We start from the raw sequence: 13,984 nt of genomic DNA, 5'->3' as shown, positions 1-13,984 counted from the left end.
AGAGTAAAAGTATACCTATAGAGCCATACGGCCAAGTATTTAGGTAACCTAAGGGTAACTGATTTCCCTCGAATTACTTTAATTACTCTAATCTAACCTCTGAATGATAAACACTGCCCTGCTAAAAACAATTGCAATGACTCTTTCAATAATGGCTTGCCATCGTCTTTTATCAAATTCAACTTGCAACAAAAGCAAAACACATTATTCAATTTTGTAGAACAGATTAACCAAGTTCTTTGAACTTTTTCACCATTAGGTTAAAAGTCTCATATATTGATAATCGGTTATTAGAACTCATAATTCAGAAGAGACCTGTAACAGGTCTCTTCTGAATTATGAGTTCTAATAACTGATTATCAATAATTGGTGGCCAGCTAAAAGGATCCCCTATATCATATTCGGCCTTCAATTCAACAAAATTATTATTTTCTAAATTATCTTCACCACAGCTTGATTCAGGCACTGATATTTCTTGGCACAATTTCAAACAAACTTCAGACTTGTCATTGATTTTTCACCTTCCATTTCGTCCTTACTGTCTGAAATAAATTCTGAAGCGACTGATGTTGATGCTGTCGGGTCACCCTCATCCAACTTTACGAATTTCAGCATGGATCCTCATAATTTTTCCTTTTCCTTATCACTTTCATTCTTCCGCTTGCGATAAAAAGTACCAGACTGACGTTTTGTTTTCCTATCTGATATATCTGAACCTATAATAATAATAATTTGCTTACAGGGCACAAACTATTTTTTCTCTTTTCGAATATATAAAAACTTCATAATAACCCAAACTTAACTTAAACCTTTCTGTGCGGGCACTGAAGGTTTACTTACACTAAATTAAAATAAAAAAGCACAAAATGAAAACACATACCTATTATGTTTATTCTTTATCAGCAAAAGCTCTAATCTCATACAACAGTTTCTTAGGTTACATTTATCATTTATGCACCCGTTGTCCATCCACATACTTTTCACCTCACTGCTCACTCAGTAGTAACAAATTTTTTGCTGTTAAAATGTGGAAAACAGTCGACAAGAGAATTGATTGTTGGGTGAATATTTAAATTAATAACATTTGTGTGCATTTCTCTATTTATTTAAATTTCGTTTCGGTTCCGTCAACAATTAAAACAATGATGTAAGTATCGCTTTAAGATTAATGGTACGGGAATAAAGGTCCATTCACAATGAAAATTAAACATAACATAAGCATAAAACCTTGTACCTATGTTATTTAATGAAACCATTCACAATGAATTACGTAAGTGTAACTTTCAACTTAATCATAAGACGCTAACATGAAAGTTTGCAAACTCCAAGCTTTTATGCTTTTGTTTACGTGGTTTAAAACAAGACACAATCGTAGAGGTTATGGAAGTCCCATTGTTGAATCCTTCTCTGGTTCAATGGATGAACCCACCATCACCTATGCTTGCACTTCTAAGTTTTCTGATGCAAAACACTTAACATGTATGCTTTGGCATTATTTATAACCATAAACTGCACAGCTCTATCATCCGTCATCATGCAAACATCAATTTTTTTTGAAGTATGAAAGAAGAGCATGTTGTGTTTCCATGATTACTAAATACATTTACAGTCATATTTATGTTCCCATTGTGAATGTTGGTATGACTTCTTAATTTTACAGTAACATTTGTTATGTTATTTTTATGTTTAATTTTCATTCACAATGAAAATTAAACATAATTTAGAGAATACAATATTATTTATTAACAATGCCACATTCACTATTTCATTGCCGGCCACTATATTAAAATAATATTAAATTACATTTTAATTTTATTCTGTAAAGTGCACTATAAGCCGCCCTAGGGATTTGGCCGCCTGCGTGCATGCACACACTGCACACCTATCAGAACCGGCCCTGCTGGAGAATATAAAATGGTAATAAAAACACAAAGAAATAAATATGGCATGTGTATTGCACAGCAAATCTTCTCATTGTAGTTCAACAGATTTAACAGTTCAAAATGTGCAAGGCCATTATAATTATATAATTAAAATGTTGATATTTGCACTTTTGTAAGTAGTTTTTACTTATTCAATTGAATTTTAAAAATTATTTTTAACATAGCTAGTTTGAATCATTAGCAAAGACTATCTTATAAAGAAATAACGTTATGATACCTCTACTTCACATGTACTATCATATTCAAGTGTCAATGTGAATCAACTTAGTAGCCACGTGTAACTTACTTTCCATCTCTTATAATTTGCCTTTTTCTCCCATTTTATTTTTTGTTTTCCAAAGAATTTTTGTTTATAATCTGTTATCCATTCTATTTTTACTTTTAGGAAGCTGTTGCCATAGGATTTGAAATTGAAATTGAAAGAATGGGAAAACCAAATAGTTATTGGAGGGAATTAGCTGATATGCTTGAAGCAAAAAGAGATAGAATGGCTAAATTTCTATCATCAGTAGGGATGGCTCCAACTGTCCCTGAAGGAGGGTACTTTATGATTGCCAATTTTTCTGACCTAGGTATGAACTTTCAACTTTTATATTTGACCACTACACATATATAATAAAACTATTTGAAAAATGCCCTAATCCAGTATCCCTGTAAAAGAAATTGTGCTGCTTCAGAAGTATTCATTTATGGAAACTGAATATGCTCACTTTCTAAATTTATCCCTAAAATTATCTGTGTAATTATCAAATTATCAAGATATTTTAATGAAAAATACTAAAGAGAAAATAAACCCACAAAGTCAATTGCTTATTTAAAAATGTGAACTGTAACATTCGTGTTATTAGCTAATCACATCATAAGAGAAACTAAAATTTATCTAATGTTTTAATGCAATGCGTAATAACTAAAAGATTTGAAAAAGTTAACTGTAAATCTAGGGAGCTGTAGAGTGTTATTCTGATCTATACTACAGTGAGTTTACATTTAGTGATTCTATCAAATGAAGTTTATCTCCCTTCATGATTTTCGCTTCGTGTTCCAAACTAATAGTTTAATAAGGATAAAATGTATCAATATTTTTACCTTTCTGTTTCCCCCTCCCCAACATTTTTATAAACATTCTTGTTACTCTGTATTTTGAGAAATAACTAATTATTATATGCTTCTTTTAACAAACAAATTTTATACTAGCACTAAACAGAGTTGGCTGATAGTGTTTTCTGAAATTCTTTTCAAAATTCAGAAATACCTAGCTATGTGAAACAACCAACAGTTGTATTGTAAGGTTTTTAACTTTGAAATTAAAAATGAAGTTTTCTTGAATTACACGAATAATTCATTCCTAGAAATTATTGCATAGGGTGAAAACTATTATATAAATTATTTTCCCTTAGATTCAAATTTAATTTAATTGATACCTGCAAGGGTTGGTCCATCAGTAATTCATCAGTCCATAAGTCAATCCATTTTTGGCTGCAAAAGTATAAAGACAACAGATACCAAGTTGAAATATATTTAAAAACTTTGCATCTGTTAGGTCATTTATTAAAAAATACTGTTTGTATCTTTGTAAAAAACACTGGGAAGCATATATACATTATTCTATGTATCTACCTTGTTTGTCAATACATTTTTGCCATTGTTATTTTCAACTCACATATATACTGTGGTAAAAGGATGAATCCAATTATTGAAGCTAACCTGTCACTTAATTTTCAGTTCAGCATAATTCAAAAATTGTTTTCCATGAAGATATCTCTTCATATGTCCAGATAAAAAAAAAAAAAAAAACATTAGGTAGAGCCAAGTTTGAGCTATATGTAGGTTAGGAAACCTCTCCACTATAGGTCCCCAGTTTTCATCTGAGGCATTTTGTTAGTGTGCAGTCTGGCATTATCATGGTGCAGTACGATTTAGTATCCTGTTAGAGCCTTCCTCTTTTTTTTTTTTTTTTTTGTGTGTTTTATAGCCCTATTAAGCATATCCAGTGTTTAGCATTATCTTTCCTTATTTATAGTTTGACCTTTCAATATCAGGGAAACAGGAAAATATGGTGCAGAAAGGATAGGTGGAATAGAACCAGGATATGCCTGCCAGGAGCAAAAGTTAAAGATATTGTAGAGTAGATATCTTTTAAGGTCACAAAAGGGTGATGTTGTACACTTTGACACTAATGATATTAAGATAAGGATATCTGCTAACTTATTTAATGAGTACAAGGAAATATTGAGGAAAGGTTGCAAATTAAAGTTGAATTTAAAAGTGTCTGCACTCCTGCCCAGACATGATAGATGGGTACAAGTTGAGAGCCTTATCATTCAATTCAGCCTCTGCACAGACTGTGCAAAACTTATTGGGTGGATTTTTTATCAGTGTGGTCTGCACTTGTTAACAGGAGAGACTGTTTTTACAGGGATGGTATACTCATAAATAGAAGAGGGGCAAGAATAATTGCAGATACTATCGAGGCAGTAATAGGTGGGTCAGAAAACTGTAAGCTTGAGGGGGCATACGTGGACTAATAGATTAACAATAGCTGTAGGCAGAGGTGAAAGTGATTCTTGCATTACTTCTTCTGGAATGTGCAACAGCCTAGAAAGCAAGGTGCTGGGAATTTCAAGGCTTGATGTGAGTCATCATGAAACAGATGAATACATGGGCTGTGTTAGGGTAATTAAGAGTAAGAACAGGTGCATGTATACTTGCATGTACACCAATACTAGGAGCATAGTAAATGATTTGATGAATTTGAAGTTCTTGTCAAGTTATCAATTGAAGACATTGTGGGAATATCAGAGACAAGGTGTCACTGAAATATAAGAGATGCAGAATTTGAATGTGGGGGAGTACATCATCATATCAGTAAAGATAGTATGCTACTCCAACTGGATCTAGATAAGTTAGACAAATGGGCTGAAAAGTGGCAACTGAAGTTTAACATTGACAAATGCAAAGTACTGCATATGGGTAGCAATAACCGAAGAGAAACATACCAACTATGTGGTATTACACTTAGGGAAGTGGAAAGTGAGAAAGACTTGGGGGGGGGGGGGGGGTAATTGTGCAGTCAAATATGAAGTTCGCTGAGCAGTGCAGAGGGGCTGCTGGGCAGATCATGGAGCCTTGTCAATGATATATATTAATTTTGCTAGCAGGGACAGGGAGGTGATTATCCCATTATACAAGGCAATGGTCAGGCCACACCTAGAGTACTGTGTACAGGTCAAGAGGCCTCATTTTAGAAAGGATGTAGAGTTGCTAGAATGAGTACAAAGAAGGGCAACAAGATTGGTGAGGGGAACAAAGGGGTGCTCTTACCAAGAAAGGCTTGAATTCTGCAAATTGCAGTGCCTGGAGAGTAGGCACCTGCAGGGTGATCTGATTGAGATGTATAAGGCCTTGAATGGGTTGAGCAAGCTGAATGCTAATGGGATTCTTCCTCTTACTCAGGTTAAGAACCTTAGTGGGCACAGATTCAAATTGAGGAAAGACATTTGTAGAATAGATGTACGGAAATTTGCCTTTAGCCAGCAGGTAGTTGATTGGTGGAACAGACTTCCATCTTTTGTTGTGGAAGTTGATAGCTTAAATAAATTTAAGGCTGAGCTGGACAGATTGAGGAGTGAGATGGGAGTTTTTTTTTTTTTTTGCTGATACTGCATAAGCTTGCTTTCTTGCATCTTATGCCTCTACTAATGCTAATATCGAACACAAAAAAATTAATGTCCTGAACTTAGGTTAGGGAACACAATCCAATGAATTTAAAAACTTGACCTCTTGGCCCTTGCTGCACCTGAAAAATATTTCAAGCATAGCAACAAGTTTTACTGCCCCCAACCACGTGAAGGTGGGTCACTACTATCTAACTTAACTTTTGTCAATAATTCATTTGCATCAAGCATTTAAAGACTATATATATAATAAAAACTCTATTTACATTATTTACACTCAGTAATGATAAGCTATTGCTAATAATTGAATAATAAATATATTTATACTATATACACAGTAAATATGATATACACAATAAATACAATATATACACATCTTGTATAAATAAAATCTGTATAATTAAAACTTAAAATCTTCTCATATTATATACTTCCACTATAAATTCTAAAAACAATATATACATATCTTTTTCTGCAAAAAAGCCGCTGCAACTCCAGAGGAGAGGAGTTTCCTAACTTCCTTAACAACCTCAATCTAGGGACGCTATAGAGCTCACATTTCGGTATGATATGTCTACTTGTTTCCATTGCATATAGCATCTTCAACTAGCCCTAATTTCTTTAATCCCACCCTCAGTCCATGCCCAGTAGCAACCATCGTCTGAAAAAGTCCTAATTGTGACAAATTCTTTTAACTCCCATCTCATATTTACATCAGGAACACCTACAACCCTCCTGCCATATGGTCATAATCTCTCGCCTAATTCTCTTTTTCTCTTCTTTAATATCCTGTCTCAAGTACTCCTTTCCTATAATGGGGCACAATCTCAGCCCCATTATTTCAGACAGCTGATTCTTTCTTATTCTATAGAGCAAACAGTGCTTTACAATAACCAGATCTATTGGCAATTGACAGGCTATGACCTGCAAGGCATCGTTGGAGACTGTCCTACAGGCTCTTGTTACACTAAGAAGGGCAGACCTATCCAAAATTTAAAACAAATACACCAACCGTTTAACTATAATGGTTTAATACTGAAAACTATAAAATGTACCAAACGATACTACACTGTAAAATAATATATGCAAAAAACTGATTTACAAAATAAAATATACGATAAAAATTTTAAAATATAATAAAATATTTAAAATACAATAAAATTAAAAGCGATAAAACATTGACTGAAGCTTTTGGGGGCTTCCGCCTCCTTTCTCAACGACTTGGGAGAGTACATATCCAAAATTTAAAACAAATTGTTGTTGAGAAAGGAGGCGGAAGCCCTCGAAAGCTTCAGTCAATGTTTTATCGCTTTTAATTTTATTGTATTTTATTGTATTTTAAATATTTTATCATATATTTTATTTTGTAAATCAGTTTTTTGCATATATTATTTTACAGTGTAGAATCGTTTGGTACATTTTATAGTTTTCAGTATTAAACCATTATAGTTAAACGGTTGGTGTATTTGTTTTAAATTTTGGATATGTACTCTCCCAACCTCAGAGGCCTTTTTGAAGATAAGGGCAGACCTTTGTGCTCTAAAAAGGTGCCTCTTTATCATTGTATTATCCATGGCTGAGCCGCAAGCTCCTCATGCATATGTCACGATGGGGATAAATATACATTTGTATAATATATTTAATGCTTTTTCTTTAATTCATTCTCCATTCGGTCTTTGTTAACCATTTCAGTTTTCCGTATATGACTAATTTTTTTCTCTTAACATGTGGCAGGAATCTCAGCCTAGGATCTAAGATCATTCCTAAATACTTGACCTCAGAGGTAAAGCCTAATACAAGCCCTTCACATCTCACAGTGCGATATGTATTTGTGCTCAGCATTCCTTTTAGCATCATGCATTTCGATTTAGTAGAGGAGATTTTCAACTTATGTACTCTTGCCCGCTCTTGCACTTTACCTAGAACAATTTCTGATTTGTTTTCCCAACATTATTCTAGAACTCCCATATACTAATATTGCCACATCAGCTGCATAAGCTACTAGATATACTCTCTCTCAGTTTAGCTTTAATAACTCATAGGCACCTCCATAGCCAGGGGGGCAGGAGCAGCAGTGCGTAGCACACGCTTCTTGATTAGATCGGGGTTAGAGCCCATGCCCATCAAATACCGGAGGATGCAGAAAGGTCAGGGAATGACCACCACATATCCCCGGAGCAATATGGCCTTAGTTGCTAATGCTCCTAAAAACCAAATAACATTAATAACTCATCAAAGACGAAGTTCCGCATGTAGGGTCCAATATGGGGAATACATGTATGTATGTGTACCCTGTCTGTGGTGGCTTCCAGACTAATGTCCATCTCCACCTGATGTCACTGTGATGAAATACAGAAACTCTGTAAAACAGGCCTGATGTGCAGTTAATGAATGTTCTGCAGTATGTGTTGTGACTGTCAGGCCTCTGTCACCAGGGAGCAGCCATCACCTGGACAACTGCTGCCCAGTGCCCATCCTCGGCACATGGAGCCGGACCTGTTTTTTGTCTTTTATTGCATCCACTGGAGGTAGTGCAAAACCAGTGGATACGTTGACCTCATACTCAGGTTACCCAGTCCTGAATATCTGCACTATCTTAGTGTAGAAATATATGGGGCCTTATTATGAGGCCCTATCATAACCTCTCCTATTCTGTCTACATTCATGTAGACAGAATAGGAGAGGCATTGAGCAACATTGAGTTAGTTTGGTGTGACATAAGCACTGGTTTTGCAAAAATGATAATAGGAGTGTGTTATAGGCCTAATGACTCTGATGAGTACAGCGAACAACAGCACAGCGAAATAGAGTGGGCTAGTAAATCAGAATATCTTATAATGGGAAATTTCAACTTTCCGATATTGACTGAAACTAATGGGTTGGTCACTCACAGACTAGGAAGACTGGGTAGATATCGCGCAGAGAATGAATACAATTGAACTGTGGTATGCTTTTAAAACATTAATCACAGATGCCTTGAATGCGTATATACCATTACAAAAATACTCCACAAGAAGGGTTCCAAGTTGGATGAATAGTGAAGTTGCCACATTACTTGAGCAGAAAAAGGTGGCATGGAAAGGTTACAGAGCAATAAAAAGTACTGAAGCCTATAACAGCTACAAGGTGATGTGTAATAGAGCCACAGAAAAGGTTCGACAGGCAAAGGCAGTTTATGAGAAATCACTAGCAAACAGAGCAAAGAGGGGGGATAAAGAATTCTTCACATATATAAATGCCAAGAAGAGCAGGACAAACCAGATCAGACCTTTACGTAAGGGAAAGGGGACAGTAATAAATACACCAGCTGCCGTTGCAGATGAACTCAACAGTTATTTTGCATCGATATTTACAAATGAAAAGCCTTTTGTGGCAATGGGAAATTGTGGGAGCGAAGTTAAAAAATATGTAATTAATGATATTGAAATTTCGCAAGATTATTTAATGAAAAAACTTTCGAGCCTACAGACCAGTAAAGCTCCTGGAGTTGATGGAATATACCCTATAATCTTAAGAGAGGCGGCAAGCGAGTGCATTGAACCATTGAGGCTAATTATGCGAGCATCACTAGACTCTGGGGAGATTCCCTTGGATTGGAAAAGTGCAAATGTATCTCCCATACATAAGGGTGGCTCTAAAAGTGAAGTTGGAAATTATCAACCTGTCAGTCTGACTTCAGTAGTAGGGAAAATCATGGAGGCAATGATCAAGGGTGGAATTCAGGATCATTTGGATCGAATTGAAATTCTCAAGGATACTCAGCATGGTTTTGTAAAGGGAAAATCATGTTTAACAAATCTGGTTCGCTATTTCGAAAGGGTCACTCACGAGCTGGATTTAGGGAATAATTTTGACATTGTTTATTTAGACTTCAGCAAAGCTTTTGACTCAGTCCCACATGAGCGGTTGCTTTATAAGCTGGAACAGGTTGGAATCACTGGGAAAATCCTTAGATGGATAGAAGGATGGCTTCAGGGCAGGAGGCAGAGGGTTGTGATAAATGGCTATTCCTCAGATTGGGTTGATGTAAGAAGTGGGGTTCCCCAAGGATCAGTATTAGGACCACTGTTGTTTTTAATTTTCATAAACGACATTGATGAAGGGATGGAGGGCGTGATGTCTAAATTTGCTGATGATGTTAAAATTGGTAGAGTAGTTAATGATCACTGTCAAGCTGAGCTTCTTCAGAGAGACCTAGATAGACTTCAGGAATGGTCAGAAAAATGGCAGCTGTGCTTTAATCCAACAAAGTGTAAGGTATTACACCTGGGAAACAGTAATTCCAAAAAAACTTATTCACTTGGTGGAGTTCAACTAAACCCAGTACTGGAGGAAAGGGACTTAGGTGTTATGATACGGTCAGACATGAAATTCTCTGAGCATTGTAAACAGGTTGCAAGGAAGGCCCATGGTGTCCTATCGATGATCTATCAAACTTTTGCAAGTAGAGATAGAGACGTGATAATCCCATTATATAAGGCTTATGTTAGACCACACTTGGAATACTGTGTTCAAGTATGGAGACTGCACCTAAAGAAAGACATCGAGCTTCTTGAAAGGGTGCAAAGATGGGTAACTCGCCTGGTGAGATCGGCAAAATGGCGTCCTGATGAAGAAAGACGTTGAATATGTGGGTTGCAGAATTTGGAAACTAGACACCTTAGAGGAGATTTGATTGAGGTGTTTAAGGCTCTGAGAGGCATCAGTAAAATGAATGAGCACAAAATTTTCAAGATTATAAATGATGCTAGAACTAGGGGACATAAATTCAAGTTACGGGGGGGAAATGTTTAGATTGGACTGCAGGAAGTTTTATTTTAGCCAGCGAGTTATAAATTACTGGAATAAGTTGCCTTCATGGGTGGTAGAGGCCGACAGTTTGGGGAAATTCAAAGGTCATCTGGATAGTACTTTCGGGTAAGGGAAGCGCATAGGATGATAGGTTTAATTTCCTTTTTTTATTAATTATTATTATTTAGTTATTTATTTTATTTTATTTTTTTTTTGTTTTTATCATTGTTTTGTTCGGATTTTTTTTTTTTTTGGCTGGTGCAGCATAAGCCATAGGCTTTCTTGCACCATGCAGCCATTACTAATACAGTGGATTCCGTTTATTTGGGCCACCCGTTAATCGGGGCAGCCGTTTATTTGGGGCAAATCTTAAAAAACAGAACCCAATCGAGAAAATAGCCAGGATTTACTTCGTTTAATTGGGACAAAATGCCGTTTAATCGGGGCAGAAGACCGCAGCACTGAAGATTACCCTACGATTGTCCCCAACCGTACCACGTAGTTCGGTCGAATTTCTGGAGGTCACAACCATAAAACAATAAAAACAATTAGCATTCACCTGTTTATTGGGCTTTTGTGTTAGTGAAATCTATCATAAACTGATAGTAAACTCGATCTTATTGAATTTGTGATAATACCGACAGCTGGAATTCTGTGGGTTATTATGGTGAAATGTGTTTACACTTCTATGGAATCTTCAATCATATAAAAAAAATAATTTTCAGGCTCTTCTCTTCATTCCTATTTTTAAAGCTTCGTAATTTGTTACTCCGCTCTCACTTGCGCTTATCGTGTTACTTGCAATTCGTGTGTGGGTGTGCAGTGTTCTTTGTTATTGATTGCTTATCTTTTTACTGTTTTAAATATTAACCCCCACCCACAAATGACATTGAACAGAAATGTCAACTAGTTTAGTTAGTATGTACACATTACAGTACGTATTAATTATTCCGATTATCACGTATATTCTTCCGAATTTCACGTATCATTTAATTTTTTAATTGGTAAGGTAATAAAGGGTAAATTTGTACTTAACATATCGTTACTTTTATATCCTATGGATAATATTCCTCCTATTTTCGCTAATTAGAATCGCTGTTTAATAGAATTAAAATTCAATTCACAAACGTGATCACAATGACCGGCGCTTATTACACATCGTATAGTGAACGGTACTTTACAATGGTGACGCCATCGTAACGTGATTTGATTGTACAGTGAACCAATTGTAAAGGGGGGGGAGTACATTGTATTTTTAACTATTTACGTGAAACTTCGGATAATTGGGGCAGCCGCTTAATCGGACCAAAATGCACTAGTCCCGATGTGTCCCAAATAACCGGAATCGACTGTACTAATACTAAGACTTTTGTGGATTTATTACATGACTGTTTTCTACAGCAGCATGTTAGAGGCAACAACTGAGAGTGATACTCTTGATGTGATTACCAGCAGTGATTATTCATTCATTAAGAATCTGCAGATAAAAGAACCAATAGGTGGCAGTGATCACAGTGTACTGATGTGAGATTTACTTCAAGAAATAAATACCATCAAAGCTAAAGGAAAGGGTTTTTTCTTTCATAAAGGTGACTACAGAGGTTTCAGACAGTTTTTAAATTCTATACAGTGGGACCAACTGATGATATTACCATCAGCAAATTCTAAATGAGAGGCATTCAAAGAAATAATCATCAGCACTACTAGGATTTTCATGTCAACTAAGAAATACTCTTTAAGGCTTAGGTCTAAATGGATGTCAGATGAACTAATCAGACCTATGGCATAGAAGAAAAATGCATGGAATGCTTATAAATTATCTGGTGATATAGAAACCTATGATAGATATAAACTAGTCTGCAATCAAGGCACAAAGGAGGTTAGGCAAGTCAAGGCAGATTATGAGAAATCTTTGGCAAAAGATGCAAGCAAAGAAAAATAGCAAAGACTTATTTTCTTATGTAAACAATAGAAGGAAGGGTATGAATCACATTGGTCCACTTGATATCGATGGTTCAACTGTTGATGATCTTGCTCAGGTTGCTGACAAGCACAATAAGTATTTTGCATCTACATTTACACATAAGGAATTCTTTAGGGGAGGGGATGCCAGTAGTTTATTAAACTCTACCAGAAAACTAAATGATTTTGCATTAATTGGGAGGGAAATGAAATTGCTGAAGTTAAATGTAAGAAAGGCACATGAGGTAGATGGGATCTATCCAATTATATTAAGGAAGGTAGCAAAGAAGTTAAGCAAACCATTAGCCACAATTATGAGAGCATTCTTGGATTCAGGAAAAGTCCCTGTGAACTCGAGATGTGGAAATGTATCTCCAATTCACAAGGGGGGGGGATATTAAAGGGCTACATGAGTAATTACAGACCTGTTAGCTTATTCTGTTTCAAGGAAAGTAATATGGTCACTGGCTAAAGAAGTAATGCAGGATCATCTAGACCAGAGTTATACTTCATTCACAGCCTGGGTTTGTCAAAGTGCAATCTTGTCTGACCAATTTGATTAGATACTATGATGCAGTAAGGAACTGAATGCGAAAAATAATTTGGAAATCGTATACTTGGATTTCAGGAAAGCTTTTGATATTGTTATACAGCTGATGTACAAATTTGAGCAGTGTGGCATTAAGGGCAAGTTGCTGCTAAAGGGATGGTTGAGTGGGAGAGGACAGAGGGTGGTAATCAATGGACACTGTTCTTTGTAGATTAATGTTATTAGTGGAGTCCCCCAAGGTTCAGTGTTGGGACATTGTTGTTTTCTATATTTATCAGTGATATTGATGAAAGTATATCAGGCTTAATGTCAAAGTTTGCAGATGATACAAAGGTTGGTAGGGGTGTTAATGACAGTAAAGACAGTATGCTACTGCAGCACGATCTAGAAAAGTTGGGCAGATGGGCTGAGGAGTGGCAACTGAAGTTTAACATGGACAAATGCAAAGTACTGCATGTGGGTAGCAGTAACTCCAGAGTAATGTACCAACTGTGTGTGGTACTACACTCAGAGTAGTGGAAAATGAAAAAGGCATGGGGGTAATTGAGCAGTCAGCTGTGAAGTTTTCAGAACAGTGCAGACCAGCTGCCAGAGCACCTCATGGGGTCTTGTCATTGATATAAAGGAACTTTGCTAGCAGTCATAAGGAGGTGATTTGTATAAGGTAAAAATCAGGCCACACCTTGAGTACTGCATACAGGTCTGGAGGCCTCATTTTAGGAAGGATGTAGAGCTGCTGGAACGAGTATAGAGAATGGACATGAGATTGGTGAGGGGAACAAGGGGATGCTCTTACCAAGAAAGACTTAAGTTCTGCAAATTGCAGCGGCTGGTGACTAGGCACCTGTGAGGTGATCTGTTTGAAAGCCTTATACTTGCTCAAACCATTCAAAGTCTTATACACACCTCGCAGGCACCTGTGAGGTGTATAAGGCTTTGAATGGTTTGAGCAAACTAAATGCTGATGGGATTCTTCCTCTTGCTCAGATTATGCACTTGTGTGGGCATGAATTCAAACTGAGGAAAGACAGTTGCAGAAATTTGCTTTTGGGCAGCAAGTGGTT

At 36.3% G+C, this 13,984-nt stretch overlaps 1 protein-coding gene across 6 annotated transcripts in view; it reads left to right on the top strand.

Moving 5' to 3' along the window:
- Kyat (Kynurenine aminotransferase) overlaps nt 1-13,984 on the top strand; it is a 141,310-nt gene that overhangs the window by 89,639 nt on the left and 37,687 nt on the right. For all 6 annotated transcript variants that reach the window (XM_090370506.1, XM_090370508.1, XM_090370503.1 and 3 more), the window contains one exon: nt 2,329-2,515. In XM_090370506.1, the coding sequence (XP_090226632.1) occupies nt 2,329-2,515 (187 nt within the window). The remainder of the gene's footprint in view (nt 1-2,328; nt 2,516-13,984) is intronic.

This window comes from Mastigoproctus giganteus, chromosome 3, assembly GCF_048544385.1.
Source record: "Mastigoproctus giganteus isolate SK-2022 chromosome 3, ASM4854438v1, whole genome shotgun sequence".
NCBI classification, from domain to species: domain Eukaryota; kingdom Metazoa; phylum Arthropoda; class Arachnida; order Uropygi; family Thelyphonidae; genus Mastigoproctus; species Mastigoproctus giganteus.
Note: the sequence above shows the minus strand (reverse complement) of the source record. Positions and strands in the feature narration are given on the sequence as shown.